The sequence below is a fragment of the Colletotrichum jinshuiense genome, chromosome 9 (genome assembly GCF_051148585.1).
Source record: "Colletotrichum jinshuiense chromosome 9, complete sequence".
NCBI classification, from domain to species: Eukaryota; Fungi; Ascomycota; class Sordariomycetes; order Glomerellales; family Glomerellaceae; genus Colletotrichum; species Colletotrichum jinshuiense.
This window is the reverse complement of record NC_139316.1, coordinates 2,304,953-2,330,318: the sequence shown is the minus strand read 5'-3', so window position 1 is coordinate 2,330,318 and position 25,366 is coordinate 2,304,953. Positions and strand designations below refer to the sequence as shown.

Genomic DNA, 25,366 nt, shown 5'->3' with positions numbered 1-25,366 from the left:
AAGCCTCTCGCTGGTCACATCATCCGTCCGTGTCTTCAGACCAGACAGGCCTACGGCCGGGACCCCATCTCCTCTCGTCTTCCAGCGCTATTCAATGCGTGGTCTGAGGAATGTTTGCCGGGGTTGGGAGGATATGGGCAACACACGGAAAGGAATCGGGTGGTCGGGTACGGGACATCAAGACTTCCATCAGCGCCTACCCCAACTCCAAACGGGCGCCCACGTTTCCCCCGCCAAACCGAGCAGTTAGGGGACCCTCCCCCAGATTGGCACGGCCGATCGATACCAACGTCGGCATGCTTCGAGACTTTTTGGGGCCCCCATGAATTAATTGCATTGGCCTGCACCACGGCACAGCACACATGGGCTTCTGGAGGACTTCCACCCCGGCCTTCGGCGACAGACGCACGGACAGTAGCTTCAGTCTAGGTCGCTGAATTGTACACATTGAGAGAGCATGCCGCCGTTCGCACACGAACTCATGTCCATGAGTGCTCAAACTTGTCGGTGTGCTCGGAGACGGGTGGGTGAGTATTCACGACGCAAACCCTTTGCAACGGCCCTCCGAGCTCCTCTTCCTACCATCCTCCCGCGGCGGCCCGGCCGTTGCTCTCTTGTTGGAGGGAGGCGCCAGTATTCGACAAATACACAGACAAGCCGCAAACCACACCAACCCGCCCCTCCCTCCACCAGACAAGGTTGACAAGGAATCCGAACCGAGCGCTCGCAGAGGTACTGGGCGTGTATTCGTACGGATTCATCTCCAGCGCAAGGCTCAGGGTGTAACACACCCTCACAACAAACGTATTTCCGCGCCAGGCACCACGTTCCCCATCCCAGGCAGGTTCCTTGGTCGGGTTGGGGAATGGAGAAGCGACACAGCCTGCAGCCTTTAGCGTGGCCCCCCCCCCGTTGACCCTGGTCCCCCATCTCTTCCTCTTCCATCCCATCCCCGTTTCGTCCCATGCCCGTTGCAGCCGTCGGTTCTGACTGGTCTAGCCTGGCCGATGGCCTGCTGTGGATGGGGACTGCGTGTCTGCCACCGGTGCCAACGACTCCAAGCCGGGGTCCGGCGCAAAGGGGATGAGGCTAGAGCTACCTGGCGGCGAGAGTAGCGACAGTGTACACTCGGGTACCTTTGCGCGTTGAATGCTGCCCTTTCCTTGGTGCACCAGCATCGCACACCAGCACCACCTCCAGCAACCCCGTATGCAATCCTCCGCATTTTCCAATTCTCCCGTCAGCGCTTCTCCCATAATAACTACTCCACTGCCGTGCATCCCTTCTCCCTCCTCTCTGTCCCGTCGTTTCCCCCCCTCCTTCAAGGAACCTGTGAAACGCTGTCTCGATAGCTTCGAGCGTGGCCTGACGCCTTCCGCCGAGCTACGCCCAGTGTAATCGAATCTGCTCGCATCCTGCCGGCCGTTGTCAGCTACAGCCTCGCACCTCACCACCACCATCACCACAGCTTATTTTATCCGTCGCCGCCCAGGCACAACCCGTCCAACGCCCTCCGCCGCCTGTCTTGTGCTGCGCTGTCGCGGTGCACCAACGTCTGCCCATCACGTCGTCCACGCAACTCCTTCGCCTCCGGACCCAGGCCATGTCCCCGTCCTCGACGGGTGACTCTCCCAGCTCGGTCACCGGCACCGGCGGGAGGTCCTTTCCCATGCCGTCGCGTGAGACCTTCAACATCGAGGTCCTCTCGCCTTCACTGTCCAACGGCATACATCCGTTAAAGTCGCCCTCTTCGCTCAAAACGCAAAGAACGCCTAGTTTTAGCAGAGATGGAATCCTCGGCTCGGCGCAAAAGGCGCGGAATATGTCTCAGTCGTCAGACAACCGTCCCGATTCTCTGGCCAATGGCGTGAACAAGCCGCCCAGCGATGAGGGTTCCAACCCGCTCAAGAGGAGGAACACAGACGTCGGCATCGACTATCCGCGGAGGAGGGCCACGATCGCAGTATGTGCAACCGGCCTTCAGTAAGATGCTGTACTAATTTGGCAACAGTGCGAAGTGTGTCGGTCCCGCAAGTCTCGCTGCGACGGAACCAAGCCAAAGTGTAAGCTCTGCACCGAACTGGGTGCCGAGTGTGTCTACAGAGAGCCCGGCATCAAGCTGGACGCCGGAGACAAGCTGATTCTGGAGCGCCTGAACCGCATTGAAAGCCTGCTGCAGATGAACATGGTTTCAGGGCAAGGCAACGGCATCGCCATCAACCCAGAGTCCCCCTCCATGAGCAACGGGTCGGGACTCAACGGGGACAGCATGATGGGAGTGTCAGGGTCCGGGAACTTCGTCTCCATCATTCCCAACGGCGGCCTGGGAACGTGGAACAACCCGACAAACATATCGACCATGCCCAAGATGCACACGAATGCGGCCCTGCACCTGCTGCAGTGGCCTCTCATCCGCGATCTCGTGTCACGACCGTACGACCCGCAAATTCTCCTCCAGCTGGAAATGGCCCGCGAACCTCTGCACTCCCTCACAAAAACACCATGTGTCGATCTCTCTAACACGACTGCCTACATCGAGGCCTACTTTGAGCGCGTCAACGTGTGGTATGCCTGCGTCAACCCATACACATGGAGGAGCCACTACCGGACGGCTCTGTCCAACGGCTTCCGCGAGGGCGCCGAGAGCTGCATCGTCTTGTTAGTACTGGCCTTGGGCCAAGCAAGCCTGAGAGGCAGCATCTCAAGAATAGTCCCCGGAGAGGATGCACCCGGTCTACAGTATTTCACTGCCGCATGGGCGCTCCTGCCAGGCATGATGACGTCGAATAACGTTCTGGCGGCCCAGTGTCATTTGTTGGCTTCGGCTTACCTCTTCTACCTTGTGCGGCCTCTCGAGGCCTGGAACCTCCTTTGCACTACCAGTACGAAATTGCAACTCTTGCTCATGTCGCCGAACAGAGTCCCGCCCAACCAGCGGGAGCTGACTGAACGCATTTACTGGAACTCTCTCCTGTTCGAAAGCGACCTGCTGGCCGAGCTGGATTTGCCACACTCAGGCGTCGTCCAGTTTGAGGAAAACGTTGGCCTTCCTGGCGGGTTCGAGGGCGAGGAACAGGAAGCGATTGGTCGGGACGACCTCTGGTACTTTTTGGCGGAGATTGCTCTACGGCGGCTCCTCAACAGGGTCAGTCAGCTGATCTACTCGAAGGACTCGATGGCTTCCACCACCAGCCTGGAGCCGGTGGTGGCGGAACTCGACTTTCAGCTGACGCAGTGGTACGAGAGCCTGCCAATGCCGCTGCAGTTCCCTTTCACTCGCACCCTACTTGCCGATCCGGTGCAGACGGTGTTGCGCTTGCGGTTTTTTGCTTGCCGGACAATCATCTACCGCCCGTACATCCTAGCCGTATTGGACAACGAGCAGGCAGTCCTGGACCCCGCGGTGCGAGACAGTTGCCACAAGTGCTTGGAAGCCTCCATCCGGCAGTTGGAGCACCTTTCTCAACAGTAAGTCATTCAGTGCCGAATCAGCTTTTCGCCGCGTTGGTGCTAAAAATTGCCGCAGTCACGCCGGACATATGCCATACCTGTGGCAAGGAGCTCTCTCCATTGTGTCGCAGACGCTACTGGTCATGGGTGCAACCATGTCACCCTCTCTGAGCAGCATCCTCCTCACCCTCGTTCCTCACCGGGAAACCATCGACCAGATCATTAACGACGTGGTCATGGAAATTGAGCGATATTCGACCCTTGCCCCAAGTCTGAGCTTGGCAGCAGAAATCATCAAAGAGGCCGAAGTAAGAAGGAGGGCATACCTGAGCGGTTGAAAGCCATTTCACCCCACGGCCTATACGACCTACGCCCAGTCCCCCGGAAACCGACCCACGCCTGCCAACGTGTGTCCAAGAATACGGCTCGCATACATACCTGCGCATGACAGGAGTGCAGACTTCAGTTTCACGCGTGCTTACTGCGGCCCTGCTCAGGAAATCCAGCATGACCGTCTTTACCTACGGGACGCTAGACTACGAGCCTGCGTTGAAGAATGGGAGGCGCCTGATTGCAGCACAGCAAATGCACCCGAGGATCAATCATGGACAACCGCCCTTCCGTCACTGATCCTTGACTATCCTGCCCTCGTGCGGGGCGGGTGCTCCCCGCCTCCCTTCTCTGAACCCGGGGAAGCAGGCGTACGGCCGCAATAGCGGCAAGGCGCGTGCAGGTTGCATTGGACAGTGAACACCAAAGAAACATCTGGGGTGCAGGGTCAATCTGGGGTTGCACCATCTGTAAGATGATTGGTCTTGCCGGCAAATTGGAGAAGTCTGGTTGGCGGGTAATACTTTGTCTCACGCTGTATTCGGACCGAACTTCCGGCGTCCAACCAGCGAACCAATGAATCCATCCGGCGCCATCCCGCTTGGAGATTCGTCCCCCGCCATCTCCAGAGCGGGAAACAGGGCGGACAGCTATCACTTTTCACAGACAGAGTGGTTCGATGGACGGGATGACTCTTCAGCTGTCAGCTTTGGTCAGCAACTTGAGAACGGCAGGAGCCATACAAGGAGTGCACAGCAAATTGGCTAGGCGCATGTGCTTTGGCCTTTCATTTGGAAGGATAGTTTGTAGGACTTGGCTATGTAAGTAAGCTCTGGGCGATCTAGGGGCATCTCTGTCTACTCCGGAGGCTCGATTTGTTTCAAAAAAAAAAAAAAAAAACCAACCGTCAACGTTTGACGATGATAGAACTGTGCGGGATAACACTGCCTGACGAAATACCCATTTCTGTACCTACAAATGCAATGACTGGCCCAGGCGTGCACAGTTATCCTTTTGCCGTGTCATTTACTGCTCCTTTCTCCAGACTCGATCCAACAGCAGGTTGCAGCATTAGTCCGATGCAGAAGGTCGACCGCAAGCCTGGTTTGACTTAAATTACACGCAGCCTTGTTATTCGTCAAGGGGGGTTTCTCCAACGACCTGTCTCTGCGGGGTCTCTCCGACCTGCTGGGAGTTGCATACGCGAAAGGGACAGAGCAGACGTGCGTCAACGGCCAACACAGGGCAGTCACGCGTCGATATACCGGCGCTGCATCATACCCTCCTTTTCTAGTGCTCTACTTCTCGGGTATATATGACTACGTGAAATCTCATGGCAATGGGGCTGGTGACCTATGAACGTGTTTAAAACTATGATGGCCCACGATGATTTTTGTAGCGTCCCGGTAGAAGTAATACCCACCTATCCGAAACTTCACTTGGTTGTTTGGGGACCAAGACTCGGCACGGTATGAGCAGACTGCCGCCAGCTTCGGTTTTGGTCACCAGCATTTGGATGCCGTGCCGTGAGGTAGTAATGCAGGCACGACGTCGATGCTGAGCAATGTACTACCTCCACCTAAAGGAAAGTCATGCTAGTTGGACCGTAGATTGGGTGCGAGTGTCCGACGTGCCCTTGTCACTATTTCCTCTGATATACCTGCCTGCCGGCCGCCGTCGGTTTGATAGATGTTACCGTAGCGCCGGGCGTAAGTGCCCGTTTTTGAGTGCCGGTGCGCGGTGCGCGGTGTGGGGACCGGGTGATCGGGCGAGGGGATGTGTGCGTGGAAGACGGAAGATCCACCAATCGAAAGATGCCTGTGCCGATCCAGAATGGCGATGGATGCGAGGGACTGGCGTCTGACGGGTTTTTAGACAAGTTCCCAAGGAACGTGGGTCTCGACCAGGAGTGGCTCGTGATGGACAAGTTGGAGCTTGCCGTTGATTGACATCTTTGTCGGCGAGGGCGGCAAGGCCCGTCTGTAGACCAAGTAGCGTTTTCTCCTGCCTAGCGCTAGCCCTACGAAGATTTCACTTTTTTGCGCGGGAGCCGTCGACTATGGCCGCGACATCGGAGGGGAGGCAACCCACGAACGGCACACTTGCTAGTAAGACTTCCTAGCGCAGAGCCACGTGCGTCGTGCTGAGAAGATAGCGGAGTATCCCACGAGACCGGGGCTGGGAGGCACTGGTCGGCTGCGGCGTGTGGGCAGCCCGCCAAGGACCAACCTCTATTCGTCGGCCATCTGAAGGAAGAAAAAAGATGCCCTCAATGATTGCAATAAAGCGGTCTGCCGACTAAGGACACCTCTGACTCGGGCACCGCCGGTCGGGGTCGGCCCCACTCGAGCCAATCGGGCCCCGAAGAGCCGTAAGCGTCGGCAGACCGATGCCCCGACCTACTTTAGTGTCGGCCGAAGTGGACCGACCTCGCGTTCCAAGCATGCATTCGAGAAGTCGGTGGGGGAAGGTGGGTTTTACGATTAGGGTAGACCCTCAAAATTCGCAGCATACCATGTGTACTAACCAGGTGGTGAATGTTCTGCATCTTCCAACATGAGACCATCGGCCAAATAGCAGCGTCCGTGTGAGCCCAGCGCCGCAGCCACGGGCTGGGGTCATGGCACTGGAATGCGAGGGCAGACGCACGTGCGCAGGCAGCTCCGGCGGTTGCCTCGCCTCGCCTGTGGTAGCGGGCAGGCCCCTGCTGGACAGGAATTAACAAGGGCTCAGCGACGCCAGCCTCGCACCTATTCGCCTCATGGTTTGCTGTCAAGGTAGCCGCTCCCGCACTTCATCACATCGGACTGGCCGCTAGCTCGGACGATTGTAAGACGTCCGCACTCTCCGTGTCAAGGGATGGAACCAAAGTCAAACAGCCCGCCGCAGCTGAAATGGATTATTCAATGTCGACTACGCCAAAAAAGAAAAGATGAGGAAGGAAAAAAAAAGGGAGGAGTCATTATTACTGGTGTTGGATCGTGAAAACGGGGGCACAGGGCGGGGGCCACGAGACGTTGGGATTCAGAGACAAGTTCACCCCGCCACTACAATAGGGGCCAATCGGTTGGCCCAGTGGCGCGCTCTCAGGTGCAGCTCGGGCAATGACTCTGTCACAAACGGGCTCGATTCGCTCTGTCAATTTTCAGGTCTGACGGATGCTTCCCTTTCGTCGCCTCACGTGTTGGCCAGTTGCTTCTGCACCATGCCCTAGGCTGCCAACCAAATGTACAGCCCCCTATTGCTCATCGTAACCTGATTTCTCTGCGCGTGGTGATCCAACAAGACATCCAACGCCCCGGCAAACGCTTCCCTTCCTTCGTCCCCAGCTCCGTCTGTCGCCTTTCTTACTCCTCTCCACATCCCTTTCCGACCAAACAGCTTCCACTGCTGCCCGATTGATACCTCACCACAGAGCGAGGCAAACATTCGCTGTCGTTTGGGTTTCCAGGGCTCGCACTATCACCTCTTGCACGCCTGCATGTGCATGGCCGATATGCAACTCGTCGTCAAAGCCCAATCACAGCTCTACGGCATGCATTGAAACCACCCACTCACGAGCAACCAGCTGTCCGGGTGCACTCCTTCTCGACCGTCGATTTCACACGACACCCGTCCCGCCTCGATCCCAACTCCTTCCCTCCCGGATGAGGCTGACCACAGCCCAATGGCCTATCGAGATGGCGCAGAGTTGCACAGGAGGACCAGCCGACGGCGACACCCTCACAGCCCGCCGCCCGCCGCCGACTACGATTGGCGCTTCGATGGTGGGACGACATTCGACTCGCTGCCGTACCGGAGACCTAAAGACCTTATACAAGGACCCGACGAGATGACCTCGTCCCCAGAACGGACCCGACCCTTGAAGACCAGCAGCGGTGCGCCTGCCACCGTCAGATCGACGATGCCGATAACCCCCAAGGCCACGCCGTACAGAAGGGGAAGGGTCCCGGTCGGACATGGCTACGATTCTTATGACGAGGATGAGTCGCCTTCGGGCGGCCGGGCGAGCTCCAGGCATGGGCGGAGCCCGAGGTCGGCTCACCACTCGAGGTCACGCCAGGCCTATGAATCGAGACGGTCGTCTAGGTCCTCGCGGTCCGGCTCCGAGACCGAGACGGACGAGGAGTCGGAAACCAGCGTTTCGACGGAGGAGGAGAAGCGGGAGCGGCGGCGTGACAGGGACAGGCGTGAAAAGGACAGGCGTGAAAAGGACAGACACGAGAAACCTGCACGCCATACTGTGGTCGAGCGCCGGCGGCCGGCGGATGACAAGAAGCCGAAGCGCCGCTTGAAGATACGGAAGATTGTCTATATGGAAGAGGACGATGGTTCCCTTGAGCACACACCACGACAATCCCTAGACGGACGCAGCAGCTCGCCTTCCCGGCACCGTTCTCGCCCGTCCCGGCCCGCTTCTGTGAGGTACCATTCGAGACAACGTTCTCCGAGCCCTGCCAGGAGACCGAGTCATCATCGCCCGTCGCCGAAGACGTATGACATCTCCAAGCCCCCCAGCTCCTCCAAAAGGTTGGCATATGAGGCCTCCCCGGCTTGGGGCGATTCTGACTTGGTTCCGAGCAGGCACTCTAGAAGACATCCGCCCCAGATTGTCCACGCAGAAACTCGACCAGTCCGTCGCTCCAATACTGCGTCAGGGGCATCGCATGTCACATCGCGCACACACAGTACGGGTTCCTCACACAGACACTCATCCAGCTTCTTGGGCAACCTGCTCACGGGGAGCACTCTCTCCTATTCGTCCGAGAAGCCAGTTAAGCAGTAGGCCAACGTCCAAAAACCTCTTGATCATCCTGCACGTGCTGACAGTCCCCTTTTAGAGTTGAGTGCCTTGTTTGCATGGAGGATTTCCCTTCTGGCAAGATCGCGAAGCTGAAGTGTGGGCATCGGATGTGCAACGCGTGCCTGAAGAGGAACTTCAAGATTTCTATTCATGACCCTCAGCAAATGCCCCCCAAATGCTGCACCGAGAACATCGCCTTGAAGCACGTCGACCACCTGTTCTCGGCCGAGTTTAAGAAGAAGTGGAACAGGAAATTCCAAGAGTATTCGGCACGGAACCGTATCTATTGCCCTTCGGAGAGCTGCGGGGCGTGGATTAAGCCGCAAAATATAATACGCAGCGAAGGAGGTCGCAAGCAGGGGAAATGCAGCCGATGCAAGACCAAGGTATGCTGCACTTGCAACAGTAGATGGCATTCTTCTAGGGAATGCCCCAACGACGAGGAGACAACCAGGTTCCTGGACCATGCCAAGGATGAGGGCTGGAAACGATGCTACAAGTGCAATCATATGGTTGAGCTGAAGGAAGGCTGCAACCACATGACCTGGTAAGGACACTACATTCCCTTGGTCTTTGAACCCCGCTGATCAGAACAGCCTCTGCGGAGCACAGTTTTGCATGGTATGCGGCACAAAGTGGAAAAGCTGCGACTGTCCTTGGTTCAACTATGAGACGGCGGATGCGGACCGACTTCATGATATGCAAGTGCCACAGGCGATTCAGCAACTAGACCGACTGGATCTGAGCGCCGTATCAAGAAGCAGTCGACCGGCAGTCGATTCGGGCCCGCCCCCCCGTTCGCGATCGCAGGATTACGACGACAGACTGATGCGGAGGTTCCGAGAAACCCGCGACGAAGACCTCGCTCGAACGCTGCAATGTTACGAGGTCGACGATGTTTACGACAGAGGATACGGGGATATCGTTGGTATCGGGAACACGGCCGGCCATTTCATGAATGATGATTATCGAAGAGAGCCAGACGTATTCGTATCCGCACCCGTGCCACCAGCTCCAACGCCACCGGCGGCATTCGAGCGGCCGCTGCCGACGGATTACATGTCGGGTGTCAACCGGGCGAGAGGCCTCCAGGATCCATTGGGACAGCGACTGGCTGAGCGCTTCTCGGAGTTCCGTTCGACGGGCGCGCCGCGGCCGGGCATGATGCCACCGCTGGCATCACTCTCGCCCATGACGGCTCCTCCCATGGGGCATCCTCCCATGGGTCCTCCTCCTCCCATGGGTCCTCCTCCTCCCATGGCGGCGATGGGTATGGGTCCTCCGCCGCCGATTCCAATGCTGAGAAGGCACACAATGGAGGAAGAATTATACAATAGCGCCAGGACGACGCGGCCATCCGAACGCGTGGTGCCGGGGCGGATCGCCCACGACTACGACAGAGAAGCGGAGGTACACGCCCCCCGGAGCCGGAGACGAATGCGAGAAGAACCTAGGTCATCGACCCTCGCCGGGCTCACGGGTGTGGGCCGCGGAATGAACCGGGTTTATGAGTGGCGGAACCACGTGCGGCCGGGCATGCCTGAGGGAGAGCCTGTCGCTCTGGCTTGAGGCACGGCACCCTTATGACGGAGCACAATATTTTTGACGACAGAACAGGATACAGGACACAGCACGATTGACGATTTGTTATTTGGTCGTTTTGTTGACGTTGCACATTTGGGGCAGGCTGTTTGCTATTTCGTGGGGTTATGCTTGTAATAATAGGCGCGTTGCAACCTCATGTGGGCATGGATAGGGTTTTGAGAGGGAATACCACACGGACGGCTGCGAGTGTCACTTAAAGATTTACTCGCTTTGTCTTGCCTCACCCAACTGCATTTTCTCATCATGTGAACTCTGTTGCCTCGGCCAGTCCGCGCTGGGTGGCGGCACGAAGGACGAGCGGCATCGAGTCCCATGTGTCTCGTCATCTAATGTTGTGGACCAACGAAGGACGTGGAGGATACCCTTCTTGGAGAGCTCTGCGTGGTGGGCACGTTCCCAATTTTCCATACATGCATGGCATTGTGTCCAGTTTCTTCTGATGTTGTTGGCCGAAAAGACAGGCAGCTGTCTGCATGAGTGCGCCAGAGTTGGGCAGTTTGGGTATCGAGCGCCTATAGGCCTGGGCCCGGGGCCGACAAGGCACGCCGTTTCCATGTTGGTTGGTAGGAAAAAGAAGTGGGAGGGGATTGAGGCGGAATACACCACTTGACTCGCAATCTGCAATTCCCGTCGGGCCCGTTGGAGGAGAGAGGGGGGGTATCGTGGCGTGGTACCGTTCCTGACTTGCTGTTCGCATTGACGGGCCATCTCAGAGCTCAGGGACCTGCCGGTTACACTCTTGCATGCGACGCCGCATCTCACCAAGTAACGGGCGGGGTGAGATGCGTCGCACCCACACAACTGGGCGCACGTCCGCCGCACACATCGTGTTTTCATACAGCTCACACACAAAACGAGGTATAGACTCGATCAGGACGGACGTGCCCCGCCTATGGCATCTCGATGAATGTCCGTTGATCGGGAGCTTATCCCCCCCTGCCAAGACCGGCGATGCTTGCAGAGAATTGTGTAAACTGTGGGGTTTTCTGATCTTCTCACTTGACAACGACTTGAAAGACCAGAGAATGCTGGCTAATCGACCCTGGTCTGGCGAGGTGAGTGACGACACTTGGACCTCGCTCCCCTCTTCGCCTGGGTTGTGTTTATGGCATTTTCACATGGCCCCCACGATTGGAGAAGGAGCGAGAGTCTGTTCGTACCCATCATCCCGCATGGGATTCTCATATTGATGATGCCTGTAGAGATTTACTCGAGGGCCTGGGCAAACAGAAACCTCCGAAACGGACGTCGAGGTACCCTGCAAAGAGGGAGGCGGCTGCTATGTGGTGTTCTCGGATTTGTACATAATATAGCGTGAGGGGCGGGGCTCCGGTCCAAGGTAACTCTGCTTATTCCTACCCTTGGCAGGTACTTTGAGCTTAGCAGGACGAGTCCCACGTTGGATCAATGAGAACGGAGAAAACTGACCGGGTGGTGGGGTGAGACAGAGGCCTCGCCTTTCTTTTTCCCACAGTCGGGCACACAACGCAGAGTACCTAGGTACTTTATGATTGGGTCCTTGGGGCTTGAAAGGGGACCTGATCCCAGGGCTGCCGAAATGCTTCGCCCAATGACGTTGTCTGTGCATCTACATGCTCTTTAGCGGCTGCCCCCGGTCTTTCGGGTCCCTCGTGCTCTCCATCGCTCTCGGGCTATCGCTGCTTCTACCAATGCTGCAATCGTCGTGTTTCTGCTAATGCTTGTTGCTGAGACTTGAGGTACATCAACTTGGAACCTGCATACATTTGCCAGCCGTACGGTCAGATAGGTCCCGTTACTTTCTACCGGTCGAGACCGCCGCAGCCTCCGGGGTCCTACCGTTCTCTGTCTCCCACTCTCCATCCCATCCTACAACTTCTGACTCTCTCCCTAACTTCGGATACACCTCACATGCCCTCTCAGCTCTTCCTCCCACCTTCCTTACGAATGCGAGATCGAGCACGCAACCCGGTTTCTGTCGCCTCTTAAACTAGCCATCGACTCAACCTTGCGGGTTCCTTCCTCACAGCAGCTTCTCGCCGCAACTCCCTCGAGTAGCGACCGCCCGGAAATGCGACAGTAGCAGCTCACCGCATACCCGCCGACATTCCTGCCTATTCTCCCTCCCTCGGCGCAGCGTATTCAACACCAACACCACCACCACCACCATGCTCCTCGTCTACCAAGTCGGGAGTGTCAAGATCGGAGAGGTCGTCCGCTACACCGTCACCTACACGCCCTCGCACGACCGAATTCTGCCCTCGCCCGAACGCCTCTACCTGCGCGTCCGCAATACCTCCGCAATCGCCCTGCGCGCCGCCTTCGTTCACGGCCCCTACACGCTCGGCGCTGCCGCCTACCCGTCCAACTTCAACCCGAATGTCAAATTCGCGAACCCCCGCCGCTATGGCGTCCCCGAATTCGAGCCCATGCTCAAGGCCGGCGGCTCGTGGGAGTGCGAGCTGGTGGTACCCGAACATATAAGGCAGAGCGCAGGAACCGGAGGGGGCAGGCACTTTGGCGGCGCAGCCGTCGGGGACCAGGAGACCGAGAGCGCCTCGTGGATCGTCGAGGTGTCGTCGCAGGTCATCTTCTCGACCTCGGCCGCCGTCGGGTACGAGGTGACGTTGGCGAGGGACGCAAAGTCGCTGAACCTGAGCTCCTCGTTACCCGTCATCGGTGGTCAGGCGCAGGTGCCTCAGCCCGGCAAGGTCGCTGATCACCAGCAGAGCATTGGTGCCAAGGATGGCCACCATCCGGCGCAGCCGAGGGGCGTGTTCTCCAAGGCGATAGGGCTGAAGGTAGAGGACACGGCCGCACTGTGGAACACCCCGAGGCTTCCGGGCTGGGACGACCTCAACATTGATCGGCTCAAGAGCCGGGCCAAGAAAGACCAGCCCGTCGAGAGCGTCACCCAGGAAAGGCCAAAGGAGGAGAAAAAACCCGAGATGAAGCAGAAGAAGGTGCATTTGGTTGTCCTCACCCATGGTCTGCACAGCAACCTGGGTGCGGATATGTTGTATCTGAAAGAAAGCATTGATCAGACGGTGGCGCAAGCCAAAATCGATGCCAAGGCAAGACGGGCCAAGGAGCACGCTGAAAAAAAGGACAAGAAAGAAGCAAACGGTGGCGGCTCAAAAGACGTGGCTGAAGACGACAGCCCTGCTGAAGATGACGGAGACGATGAAGAAGTCATCGTGCGTGGCTTCTCGGGCAACGCGACGAGGACGGAAAGGGGTATCAAGTACCTGGGCAAGAGACTGGCTAGGTACATCCTGTCCATGTCATACCCCGACCAGCCGTTTCTGCCGTCAAAGAAGAAGCCCGCGGAAGCCGCAGTCGCTGCGGTCTTTAACAAATCCGAACCAGAAGAGAGCAAGGCAGCTCACAAGCATAGCACGATACACAAAGAAGAAGTGCAAGAGAAGCGACCATTTAGAATAACCAGTATAAGTTTCATCGGGCATTCATTGGGTGGGTTGATACAGACATACGCCGTTGCGTACATTCAAAAACATTCTCCAGAGTTCTTTGACAAAATCAAGCCGATCAACTTTGTCGCCTTGGCCACACCTTTCCTGGGGTTGAGCAACGAGAACCCTCTCTACGTCAAGTTCGCCTTGGACTTTGGCCTGGTCGGCAGGACGGGACAGGATCTTGGTCTCACATGGCGAGCGCCCACCATTGCGAGGAGCGGGTGGGGTGCCATCGTCAGCAACCTAGGCGAGAGCGCACACAAGAGAGTCATGGGCGAGGTCCAGCCAGAGTCGAAGCCCCTGTTACGGATCCTGCCAACGGGACCAGCCCACACGGCGCTCAAGAAGTTCCGTAACCGGACGGTTTACTCGAACGTTGTCAACGACGGCATCGTGCCGCTCAGGACCAGTTGCCTCCTGTTTTTGGATTGGCAAGGCCTAGGACGCGTGGAGAAGGCACGACGAGACGCCGGCTTGGTCGAGACTCTGGTGGGTGCTGGTTGGGCCGAATTGACCGGCGGCAGCTTGGCGCCCACTCCACGAAGGACCAACGCGCTCCCGCCAGAGGAGGAAGAGGAAGAGACGACGGACGACCACTCTGGAAACATCACACCGACCGCCCCCACCAACGCCGTCGAGGTGCCGCAGCCGCCACGAAACGCAATGATGGAAGACGACAGGGCAAGCCTGCGTTCGGTACCGACGCCGTATAACGAGAGCGGGCCCGAGGGCACCAAAGACGGGTCCAGCACCGGCCCATTTTCCGGCTTCTTCTCATTGTTCAAGGGCAGCGAGCCAGCGCAGCCCAAGACGCCTGGCATGTCAAACAAGCAACACAAGATTTACAGGAGAAGCCAGACAATCAATTTTGACGAGATCTCGCAGTCGTCCAGCGCGTCCAAGGTCACTGCCGGCGATGAGCTTGAGAGAGGAAACCGCCATATCGCACCCCCGAGGACGAGTTTCTTCGAGTCTGCCCACGACCTGATCAACCCCAAGATCCCCACCACCGAGTACCTCATCGACCCGTCCAAACGCCCCAGAGCAATCTTCCACGATCGCGTCTACCACCCGGCGGACATCCCGCCCCCGCCGCTCAAGAAGAAGCCGACTGGCTCGCTGGCGTCTCGCAGAAGCACTTTCCGACGGGCTGCCTCTACGGGCTCCGGCGGCTCAAGGACCAGCACGGACTCGTCTCCCCACCCGGCACACCGCTTCTCCCACGAGGGCACCATGGACTCAACGCGAGATTACGATGACACGGCCAATACGAACCCGGATAAGGGTCCCGACGAGGAAATCGACGCATCGCAGATGCGGGTGGAAGAAAAGATTGCTCGTGCTTATCACCGCGGTCTTGCGTGGAGAAAGGTTCTCGTCAAGCTGGAGCCTGATGCGCACAACAACATTATTGTCCGTCGGATGTTCGCCAACGCCTACGGCTGGCCTGTCGTTAAACACTTGGTCGACGCTCACTTCAGCGATTCCGCCACCGCAAGGACGCGCGACGAAGACGAATCTGCTGGCGAGCTGGCGTACGACATTGGCAAGCCACCGAACGATTTTGGTGACGAGGTCAAAGATAGCGGCGCGGCGCCAACCAAAGACGGCGCGAGCGATAAGCCAACACCGGGCATGCTATCTCCCAATTCCCAGTGGGAGGCACAGGACATGGTGCCAGACATGCAAGCACCGCCCAAACGCCGGTCATCGTCACGGAGCTCATCTGCCAGCCCGCCCAGGGCCATGAGGTCACCTAGGACGCGGCCGGAGAGGGTCGACTCAATGACGTGGAGTGACCGGGACTGGGCCGACAGTGACGACAGCGAGACGACGGCGACAACAGCGAGCGCCAAGAGTCCAAAAGACGCCGAGTTCAAAGACAAGGACAAGAATCAGTCGCAGACGCCCCTTGGGGGCTGGAGCTGGACAGAGAAGATCGTGGGCAGGGGAGGATCGGCGCGCAAGGGGTCGCCCAAACCGGAGGTCAAGAACGACGATGGCGGCGGGGTGGATTAATGACATCGTCTCTACACGAAGACTAGCGTGCACATGAATATCTTTACACATACGTACATACATACTGTTTTAATCGACGAGACGACGTTTTGATGACTATAGATTGTTCCTTGCCGTCGCTGCCATTTAACGCCGTGCTATACGTACATATGTATGCCAGAATGGCATGTCTACTATGTTGCCCTCGAAAGTGGCATTGCCTACCCAGGTATGCCAACCATCGGTTTCACTCTGAATCCAACGACTACTCACTGGCGGGGGGGGGGGGGGGGGGGGGGGTTTGGTTGTTATTGTAGCAGCGCGCCGCATTAGCACCTATAGCGGGTCCCCGGGTGCCTGACTAACTGCCGTTGCGATGCCGGGTGGGGGGGCCAAAAACATCCCGGGATGGCGTCATCAGGAAGTGGAAACATCTGTAAACGTTCTTCAGTCCAAAAACCTCCGGGGATCGATTGTCCCAAGCTCGCGCGTAGAGTAAAACGTTAGCCAACATGTCGCTGAGGTCATTATCTGCGACGTCGGTCAATGGGCTCAAACGGGCCCGGCGGGGGTTCTCGACCACGGCCTCGGCGAGAGCCGACTTCACCCACATTGTAAGTCCCCCCCCCCCCCCCCCCCCCTCCGGCGGCCGCATCTGGAAGGGGGAAGGATGCTTCCGACATGCAGCGGGATCAACACGGGTCACCGTGCATCGTCGTTTGCTCGCCCAATAAGAAGGCAACCCGCAATAATAGTACTGACAACACACTACAGGTCGTAGGCGGCGGCGCGGTAGGCCTCGCAACGGCCCGGGCCCTCGCGCAGCGCCCGGGTACCTCTACCGTCCTCCTCGAGCGGCACGGCGCCGTCGGCACGGAGACGTCGTCCCGCAACAGCGAGGTCATCCACGCGGGCATCTACTACGGCGCGGGGACCCTCAAGACGAGCCTCTGCATCCGCGGCAAGGAGCTCCTCTACGCCTTCTGCCGCGAGCGGGGCGTCGGCCACGCCAACACGGGCAAGTGGATCGTCGCGCAGACGCCGCTCCAGCGCGAGGCGCTGCAGAAGGTGCACGACTTTTGCAAAGACGAGATCCACGTCCCCGTCCGCTGGGTCGGCGAGGAGGAGGCCCGCCGGCTGGAGCCGGGGGTCAAGGCCGAGACCGGCGTGCTCGAGAGCCCGACGACGGGCATCGTGGACTCGCACGGGCTGATGGTCGGGCTCATGGGCCTGTTCGAGGACGCGGGGGGCGTCGTCGCGCTCAGCTCGGTCGTGACGGGCGTGTCGCCGCTCGGTGACAAGGGCAGCCGGGGGTGGGAGGTGCGCGTGCGGGACCCGACGACGGGAGAGGAGAGCGCCGTGACGGCCGAGGTGCTGGTCAACGCCGCGGGGCTCGGGGCCGTGGACGTGCACAACATGATCGTCCCCGCCGAGGAGAGGCGGGGCATGTTCTACGCCAAGGGCAACTACTTTTCGTACGCGAGCTCCGCGCCCAAGGTCGGCAGGCTGATCTATCCGGCGCCGGAGCCGGGGGCCGGCGGGCTGGGGACGCATCTGACGCTGGACCTCGCGGGGCGGGTGCGCTTCGGCCCCGACGTGGAGTGGGTTGACTCTGCCGACGATTTGGCCGTCAACAGCGCGCGTTTGCCGGCCGCCATTGAGGCCATCAAGAAGTACCTTCCCGACTTGGACGAGAGCTGTCTGGAGCCGGACTACGCAGGCATCCGGCCGAAGCTGGGCAAGCTGGGAGCGGTGGCGCACGGCACGGGGTTTCACGACTTCATCATTAGGAAAGAGGACGGCTACGAGGGCTGGGTTAACCTGCTGGGTATCGAGAGCCCAGGGCTCACAAGCTGCCTGGCCATCGCCGAGCGGGTTGACGAGATACTGTACAGATGAAAACGTCATCATTCTGTGTTCGCCCTAAGTGTCGACCAACGCCAGAACATACGCTCTGCAATACATGTATTCCACACATTTGGTTGAAGATGCTGTCAAAATACATCATAATTCCATCCAAATCAAGGTTAATAAAGAAGTCAAGTCCATACGTCGCTGCAAGCTTTTCGGGGAATGCGTGTTTGTCGTCAAAACCTATAAAAAAAAAACCTGCCCCGGATAACATGCCCATACACCCCCAACGCCATCCCTTCGGCTGTTACATATTCGGCTATACAATCATACCATAGTCCATCATTGGCCCGCCAACGCCAGCAAGCAAACAAGATATCTCACAAATTACCGCAACGTCAAGCTGGGGTGAAACTTACGACCCTGGACATCGACGTGGAACTCGTAAATGCCGTTTTCCGCGCCCACGTACCTGGTTTGTTAGCGCATTGCTTTCCGTGGAACGATGGAGAAAAAGGTAAAGAAAAAGGAAAGGGAAATCAATCCCTCTGAAAAAACTGAAGCCCAAACTTACAGGATTCTGCCATCCTCGCTCCACGAGATCCCAGCGGTGTTGTCGGGTTCTGGAGGGGCCTCGTGAACACCGTGCTCAAGCACAACTCGTCGACGGTTGTTGCGTTCTTCTAGCTCGCGGATTGCAACGGAGTTGAGCAACGGCAATATCGACGAACGGTCTCTGTCCCGATCTCTGACGGCTTGCCGCAGATCTTGAATGTTGCTCTCGAACGAGAGGCTATAAAGTGCTTCAAGATCTGCCCACCCGCTCCCGGAGGGTGTCGGTCTGCGCAGCCCACTTGAAGCACGCTGTGTCGCTGCAGAAGTGTCGCCTGGCCGTAAGCTTGCCGAGCGCCTCGGTGGATGGGGGTTCGCCAGGTCCAACATGCGCTCACGGTCGGTGTTTGACTGCAGAATGAGGCGCTGGGCAGTACGTATGCGTTCTTGAGCTCGTTCTCTCGAGTCGCGGATGTTGCCGAGAAGGTCTCCGATGGCCCTGGACACACTCTGATTCGCATTGTCGTTGCGTTCACCCGTTGTACGCGGCATATCGCTCTGCTCTCCAAGACCACGCGTAACGCTGCTGCTTCGTGCTCGCGTGGTTGGTGCTGTTCGTGTAGTTGTTCCAGTGTCGTGATCAGCAATTCGGCTGCCTCTCCCTCCCAAAGGGGGCATCCCTCCAAAAAACTGCATCGGCGGTTGCTGTGGTGTCTGCTCCGCCATGCGTGCTGCGATCCGGTCCCTCTGTTCTCTCCTCCTCCGCTCCTCTTGCAGAGCCTCAAGCACTCGTGTCTCGTCCGGGGTAAGGGCTAAATGATGGCGTCCTGGGCCGTCGAGCCCCCGCCGCCGCCGGGCCTCGCCAGCGTCTGGTAATATAGATGAAAGCGTATCGTTTTGGTCGCCACGGCCCTCCAGCAGGCGAGGGTCGATCGTGGCTCGATCGAGAATGGGGATGTGCTCGTAGTCGTCGCTGGCGCTGATGTCCAGAATCTGACGCTGTACAAAATCACTTCTCAAGTCGGCAATGCCAACGTGGCCACGATCCTCTGTCCAAGCCAGAAGGTCATACGGACCAGGGCAGAAAGCCATGTCGCGGATGGCCCCAGACCCAGCCATTGGCCGGGACGAAGTGAAAGACGTCAGCAATGGATCCGCGACGTCCGGATCAGTGAGGCTAGCAACATCAAATATCGAGATGGTGCCATATTGTGTCCCAACGGCCAAATGCGCCCCGGTATTGGAGAAACACGCCGCAAAGCTCCCTCTGCTGTCGGAGCCGTCGTCTCTGCGCTGGCTCTTTAGCAATATCTTGCCACACAGCTCCCAGCGATACTCGATCCTGTCGTCGTTCCTAAATGGGCCATTCTCGTCCAATGTTGCCTCAACGCGATGGTGGATGTACAGAAATGGGTCATCGAGAATTGCAACCAAGAGTCGACCGTCAGGGGAGATAATGGCGCGATTGACGTAGTCCGGGTACGTCACCACGTCCAATGGTTCGACCTTCTCCTGGTTCTCAAAGTCGCGCAATCCGACCAGAACCACAGTCTTATCATTGTTTGCTAGCACGGCGGTAGGCTCTGTGTATGCACCATGAAGCACCGGGCCGGCGACGGGCGGAAACCACAGCGTTATGCAGTTGACGCGGTCGCGCGCTAGCTTCTGACTCTTGGCAATGACGCTTTTGTTGAGCCTGCTGCTCATATTTGATCGTCTTGACTGGGCGAGAAGAGAGAAGACTGTATCCTCGGGACGGGGAGAATCCGAGTCGAATCCGAGTGGGAGTCGAGCATCGGGTTCCAGGTTGAGCTGAAGATCGAGATTGTTGTCATCATCACCAGCGCCGTCCGTCTGAATCGCAGTGAACTCGCCCGTCTCTCCTCCACAGCACACCCAGCCATTCTCGGCAACTAGACATCGTGGCGAAAATGAGAGGAACTTGACGGTTTCGCATTCGTTGGTCGTCGTGTTGAGGCGTTGGACATGGTTGCTGCCGGCGCCCCCCGGGAAGTAGACAGAGTTCTGTTTCTCGGCGCTGATGAGCGATCGCAGTTGCCAGTGTCTGAAGAGCAATTTGATTAGCAGTGTCCGCGTGCAACGGCGCGTATGGCGATGATTAGCCGATGATAGGGAAGACACACTGAGATCGAACAGGAATGCGGTAGTGCTTTCGTGGCTTCGTGGAAATCAGATTGTCCGTCGGGTAGTAGCTACAGTCATAACGAGTTAGTACGGCGACGTGTAATGGCTATTTCGAATGGGACATACGAGACGCCACCTTTCACAGCCATGATGGCTTATGGAGCGGCCAAAGGATGCGTCAGGAAGTAATCATGTAGCCGCGGAGGCACGCCAGGTCGAGCTGCGCCGGTCGTGTATTCAATGCGATAGGTTTGGGCAGCGATGCGGTAAGGGGCGATGGTGAGTCCGGAGGGACTTGAGAAGCTGTGGGATGATTCTAGGGTCGGATGTTTGAGGACGAAGTGAGTTGCGCGAGACGAGAGGCAACTTTCCGCATGACGTCCGTGTATGGCAGGAGGGGCCTGTTCTGATTTCCCCTTCGTCCTGGTTGGTTGGTGCTGCGGTGCTCTGGATTTCTAAGGCAAGGAAGTACATGGGTCTGTAGTACGTACTCGAGCTGCCGAGGCCGGTGCGTCGGGAGCTTGGGCTGCTCGGATATCGGATTGGCCTGTGGTCTAAACCGACGTTCAGTCGCGTGGATCGTTATTCTTCGAGGCGAAAGGCGCCATTGAGGGCCTGAGGTATTCATTAACCTACATATGACGGCACTCGTCGAGCTAATAGGCTCCAACTGGTCTAGAAAATGGGCCTCAACAGCCATTTGCCTCTCCATCAGGATAATGTCGGCAAATATCCGCAGTCGCCTCCATCACTCCTTGATCCCCGTCCAATTGTTAAACCTTGTCCAACTATGGGGCCTTGGTGATCCATAGTGAAATCCAGACGGGCACTTTTTTTTTCTTTTTTCTTTTTTTTGCAGCGTCTGATGCAGCGTAACAACTCTCTTCGCGTGCTCCAAGTGGCATTATCAGCAATACCCAAATCGGATGCAGAGACAAGCCCACATAAAGAACTAGATTGTAACGTAAACCCCATTTAACATATTTTAGACTGTGTTTTGACAGCCCCATTGCCCCTCTGAGAGCATCTGGCAAAGCCAAGAAGTTTACAGTGGAAAGATCTAGTATCTTTTGAATTGGCTGCACAGTCGGCCAGAATAGTATATTTTCCCCTGCAAACCAGTCGAGTCTAGATGTAACCCCTACTATGTACGGGTGCGACACTAACCTTATGACAGTTTTGAGGCAAACTATGCAGCCTCGTCGATGCCCATATAGTAGTCCTGTATCACTCTCGAATGACATACCAACACAAGAGGGAAAGCCAACACTAAAGTTCGCAGGAAATGAATAAAATAAATAACCAGCATGTACCATTGAGGTAATAACGGCCATATAAAGTAACTTCGTATCATGTCGGTGTACCATTACTGCTGATCTACTCTGTAGGGCGTCGAGTACCCTGATAAGTGGTCCGCTTTAAGCCACCAGACACATGACACTGCCATTGTGAGCAGATTGAATTGAACGTTGTATACCCAAGCCGATACACAAGAGGTAACCCATTTGAATGACTAAGGATGTCCGCGCATATGACGAGAACGACCTTGCGATTCAGGTTGGGAGTGATCGTGTGGTAGACGGAGAAGTATGTTGCTTGACCACAACGCGCTTGGGACCTGTCATGCTTTCTACTTTACCTATATTGAACCATGCTCCCTGACGTTACTCATTCCGCATCTGCTATGGATGGCATATGTACTAAGAAGTCGCTGTCCAATGCAAAGCGAAGGCAAGGCTGGTAGTTACCCAAGCCCTGGCAACGTGATTTGTCGCGATGTTCAATTCCAAGGCAAGTTAGCACATGTCATCACTCCTCAGAATCGCAATTCGCCACGCAGGACCTCTAAGAACTAGGGGTTGACGAGAAAAGAAATTGTTCAGTAGAAAAGCCGCATATTGCGATTCGTCCAAACCGGGCTTACCGGGAAGCAATCAGATATTGTAGCAGCCAGCGTATGTTTCGGCAATGGGAATCAATGGTATACACGAACAGACATGCCAAACAAAGCCGACAAAGAGTTCTTGGCCGCCGGTAAGTCCCACTTTCTGCACAATATTTACCCGACCTCGGGGCTACCGGACCATCGCCGCTCTCCACTTTCGGAAGCTACCATAGTAGGGGTCAGGACGGGACCACATCTGTCGCGTTCATACCTAGTCAGCAATACCTGTTGCCGAGTATCGGCCCTCAAAACCCGCCAGTAGATGTTCCATAGGGAGGTACCCTTGATCAACGCAAGCTATTTCCCCTCAGATGTGTAGCTCGTAGCTGTCTATTAGGAGAACGACAAAGGTGTCACGGTACAATGACCACAGTAAAGTGACCGCGGTTGACTAGCTAGGGAGGAAGCTCCGCCAACAACCAGCAATGCAATCCCAAATCAAACCACGCAAATCAACCGATTGACAATACAATTCCACATGCGCGTCAGAAGCTTCGCCGCCACTTCAAGGAGCTCAACAGAGCCGAGAAATTCCCAGCTGAACTGTCCAAGCTCCGTACATGGCCGCTGACACGTACGCTAGCTTCAAGTTCATTACCAGCAGTGGCCGGGCGTTCCCGTTACCTCCAGCTTTTTCCCGCCATTCATTCGTCACGTGTGCTAGCTCCCTCCACTCGTGGACACCAAGAGCCACAGAGAATTTCTGCTGGTGGGGCTCTAGCTGTCGGAATAATCAAAGCCGGTGACCCGGCCTGCGGGATTCGGTCGGCTTCTATGACCGGGGGCGAGCATCATTTTTCGGGTCAAAAAATTTCGACTCTCCTGCCATCATCATTTCCTCGCACCTCATCCACCTCCCTCCCCCAACCCATCCATCACTCTGTACTCTATAATAACCGCTTTTCCATTCCTTTCCGCGCGCAGCCTCCATTTCCTTCATCCATCCTCTTTTGTTATACCCACACATAGCCAGGCAAGATGATGTCTGCACGCTTTTCCAGAGCTGTAAGCTTTCCTCAGAACAGCTGTCGCGACTAGTCAGAGTTTGCATGCTAACGCGTACCAGCTTCCCAGAGCTACCAGCTCGGTCGCCCGCTCGGCAGGCTTCGCTCGCCAGCCTTTCGCCTCCAAGTTTGCTCGCCACGAGTCAACATCTTCTGATGGAAAGGTTCAGGGCGCCGTGATCGGTATCGATCTCGGTACCACCAACTCTGCCGTCGCCATCATGGAGGGCAAGATCCCCAAGATTATCGAGAACGCTGAGGGTGAGTGACTTGCCATTGAATCATCGCTACCTCCCAACAACATACTGACTGTACTTAAAGGTGCCCGCACAACGCCCTCCGTGGTTGCTTTCGCCCAGGATGGCGAGCGTCTCGTCGGTGTCGCTGCCAAGCGCCAGGCCGTCGTTAACCCCGAGAACACCCTCTTCGCCACCAAGCGTCTGATCGGCCGCAAGTTCACCGACGCTGAGGTCCAGAGAGATATTAAGGAGGTCCCCTACAAGATTGTCCAGCACTCCAACGGCGACGCTTGGGTGTCTGCTCGCGACCAGAAGTACTCTCCCTCTCAGATTGGTGGCTTCGTCCTCAACAAGATGAAGGAGACTGCCGAGGCCTACCTCTCTAAGCCTGTCAAGAACGCCGTCGTCACCGTCCCTGCCTACTTCAACGACTCCCAGCGTCAGGCTACCAAGGATGCTGGTCAGATCGCCGGCTTGAACGTCCTCCGTGTCGTTAACGAGCCCACCGCTGCTGCCCTGGCTTACGGTCTTGAGAAGGAGGACGACCGCATCGTCGCCGTCTACGATCTTGGTGGAGGTACCTTCGATATCTCCGTTCTCGAGATTCAGAACGGTGTCTTCGAGGTCAAGTCCACCAACGGTGACACCCACCTTGGTGGTGAGGACTTCGATATCCACCTGGTCCGCCACCTCGTCCAGCAGTTCAAGAAGGACTCTGGCATCGACATCTCCGGTGACCGCATGGCCATCCAGCGTATCCGTGAGGCTGCCGAGAAGGCCAAGATTGAGCTGTCTTCTTCTCTCTCTACCGACATCAACCTGCCTTTCATCACTGCCGACTCTTCCGGCCCCAAGCACATCAACCAGAAGCTCACCCGTGCTCAGCTCGAGAAGATGGTTGACCCCCTCATCACCCGTACTATCGACCCCGTCCGCAAGGCCCTGAAGGATGCCAACCTTCAGGCTAAGGAGATCCAGGAGGTCATCCTCGTCGGTGGTATGACTCGCATGCCCAAGGTTGCCGAGTCCGTCAAGAGCATTTTCGGCCGCGACCCCGCCAAGTCTGTCAACCCTGACGAGGCTGTCGCCATTGGTGCCGCGATCCAGGGTGCCGTTCTCTCTGGTGAGGTCAAGGACCTTCTGCTGCTCGACGTCACCCCTCTCTCCCTCGGTATTGAGACCCTCGGTGGTGTCTTCACCCGTCTCATCAACCGCAACACCACTATCCCCACCAAGAAGTCCCAGACCTTCTCCACCGCTGCCGACTTCCAGACTGCTGTCGAGATCAAGGTCTACCAGGGTGAGCGTGAGCTTGTCCGTGACAACAAGATGCTTGGCAACTTCCAGCTGGTCGGCATTCCCCCTGCCCACCGCGGTGTTCCCCAGATCGAGGTCACTTTCGACATCGATGCTGACTCCATCGTCCACGTCCACGCCAAGGACAAGTCCACCAACAAGGACCAGTCCATCACCATTGCTTCCGGCTCTGGTCTGTCTGACTCTGAGATCCAGCAGATGGTTGAGGACTCTGAGAAGTACGCCGAGACCGACAAGGAGCGCAAGGGTGCCATTGAGGCTGCCAACCGCGCCGATAGCGTCCTGAACGACACTGAGCGTGCCCTCAACGAGTACGCTGAGAAGCTTGACAAGACTGAGGCCGACGGCATTCGTGAGAAGATCGCCTCCCTGCGCGAGTACGTTTCCAAGAGCTTGGCCGGCGAGGGCAACGCCACCGCTGCCGAGATCAAGGAGAAGACCGACGAGCTCCAGGTTGCCAGCTTGAACCTCTTCGACAAGATGCACAAGGCCCGTGCTGAGTCCGGCGAGCAGCCCGCTCAGGACGCCAACGCTTCCGAGAACAAGGAGGAGAAGAAGCCTTAAATGCTCCATGTTTCCTAGTTCAACCTTTTTTTACCACAACCACAAGTTGATGACAGCTTGTTGGCATGTTTGATTAGTATGGGCGGGCATAGACTTGCTTCCCTCAT

At 57.1% G+C, this 25,366-nt stretch overlaps 6 protein-coding genes across 6 annotated transcripts; 5 read left to right on the top strand and 1 right to left on the bottom strand.

Annotated features, from left to right (window-relative positions):
* Window positions 1-1,603: 1,603 nt before the first annotated feature.
* Window positions 1,604-3,788, top strand: EsH8_IX_000635 (Zn(II)2Cys6 transcription factor; the record flags this gene model as incomplete). Its single annotated transcript, XM_083266971.1, has 3 exons — window positions 1,604-1,963; window positions 2,012-3,468; window positions 3,527-3,788. The coding sequence occupies 3 exons, from the start codon at window positions 1,604-1,606 to the stop codon at window positions 3,786-3,788; spliced, it is 2,079 nt and encodes a 692-aa protein (XP_083130536.1).
* Window positions 3,789-7,447: 3,659 nt separating this feature from the next.
* On the top strand, window positions 7,448-10,153 carry EsH8_IX_000634 (E3 ubiquitin-protein ligase; the record flags this gene model as incomplete). Its single annotated transcript, XM_083266970.1, has 3 exons — window positions 7,448-8,562; window positions 8,622-9,131; window positions 9,181-10,153. The coding sequence occupies 3 exons, from the start codon at window positions 7,448-7,450 to the stop codon at window positions 10,151-10,153; spliced, it is 2,598 nt and encodes an 865-aa protein (XP_083130535.1).
* Window positions 10,154-12,336: 2,183 nt separating this feature from the next.
* EsH8_IX_000633 (putative serine esterase-domain-containing protein) lies at window positions 12,337-15,663 on the top strand (the record flags this gene model as incomplete). The annotated part of the gene is made up of 1 exon (XM_083266969.1): window positions 12,337-15,663. One exon carries the CDS (start codon window positions 12,337-12,339, stop codon window positions 15,661-15,663), a length of 3,327 nt encoding a protein of 1,108 aa, XP_083130534.1.
* A 491-nt stretch (window positions 15,664-16,154) lies between these two features.
* On the top strand, window positions 16,155-17,541 carry EsH8_IX_000632 (FAD dependent oxidoreductase; the record flags this gene model as incomplete). Its single annotated transcript, XM_083266968.1, has 2 exons — window positions 16,155-16,256; window positions 16,417-17,541. The coding sequence occupies 2 exons, from the start codon at window positions 16,155-16,157 to the stop codon at window positions 17,539-17,541; spliced, it is 1,227 nt and encodes a 408-aa protein (XP_083130533.1).
* A 339-nt stretch (window positions 17,542-17,880) lies between these two features.
* EsH8_IX_000631 (uncharacterized protein) lies at window positions 17,881-20,339 on the bottom strand (the record flags this gene model as incomplete). The annotated part of the gene is made up of 4 exons (XM_083266967.1): window positions 17,881-17,965; window positions 18,068-20,110; window positions 20,190-20,258; window positions 20,317-20,339. The coding sequence occupies 4 exons, from the start codon at window positions 20,337-20,339 to the stop codon at window positions 17,881-17,883; spliced, it is 2,220 nt and encodes a 739-aa protein (XP_083130532.1).
* Window positions 20,340-23,113: 2,774 nt separating this feature from the next.
* Window positions 23,114-25,259, top strand: EsH8_IX_000630 (heat shock protein 70 family; the record flags this gene model as incomplete). Its single annotated transcript, XM_083266966.1, has 3 exons — window positions 23,114-23,140; window positions 23,202-23,400; window positions 23,461-25,259. The coding sequence occupies 3 exons, from the start codon at window positions 23,114-23,116 to the stop codon at window positions 25,257-25,259; spliced, it is 2,025 nt and encodes a 674-aa protein (XP_083130531.1).
* Window positions 25,260-25,366: the final 107 nt, after the last annotated feature.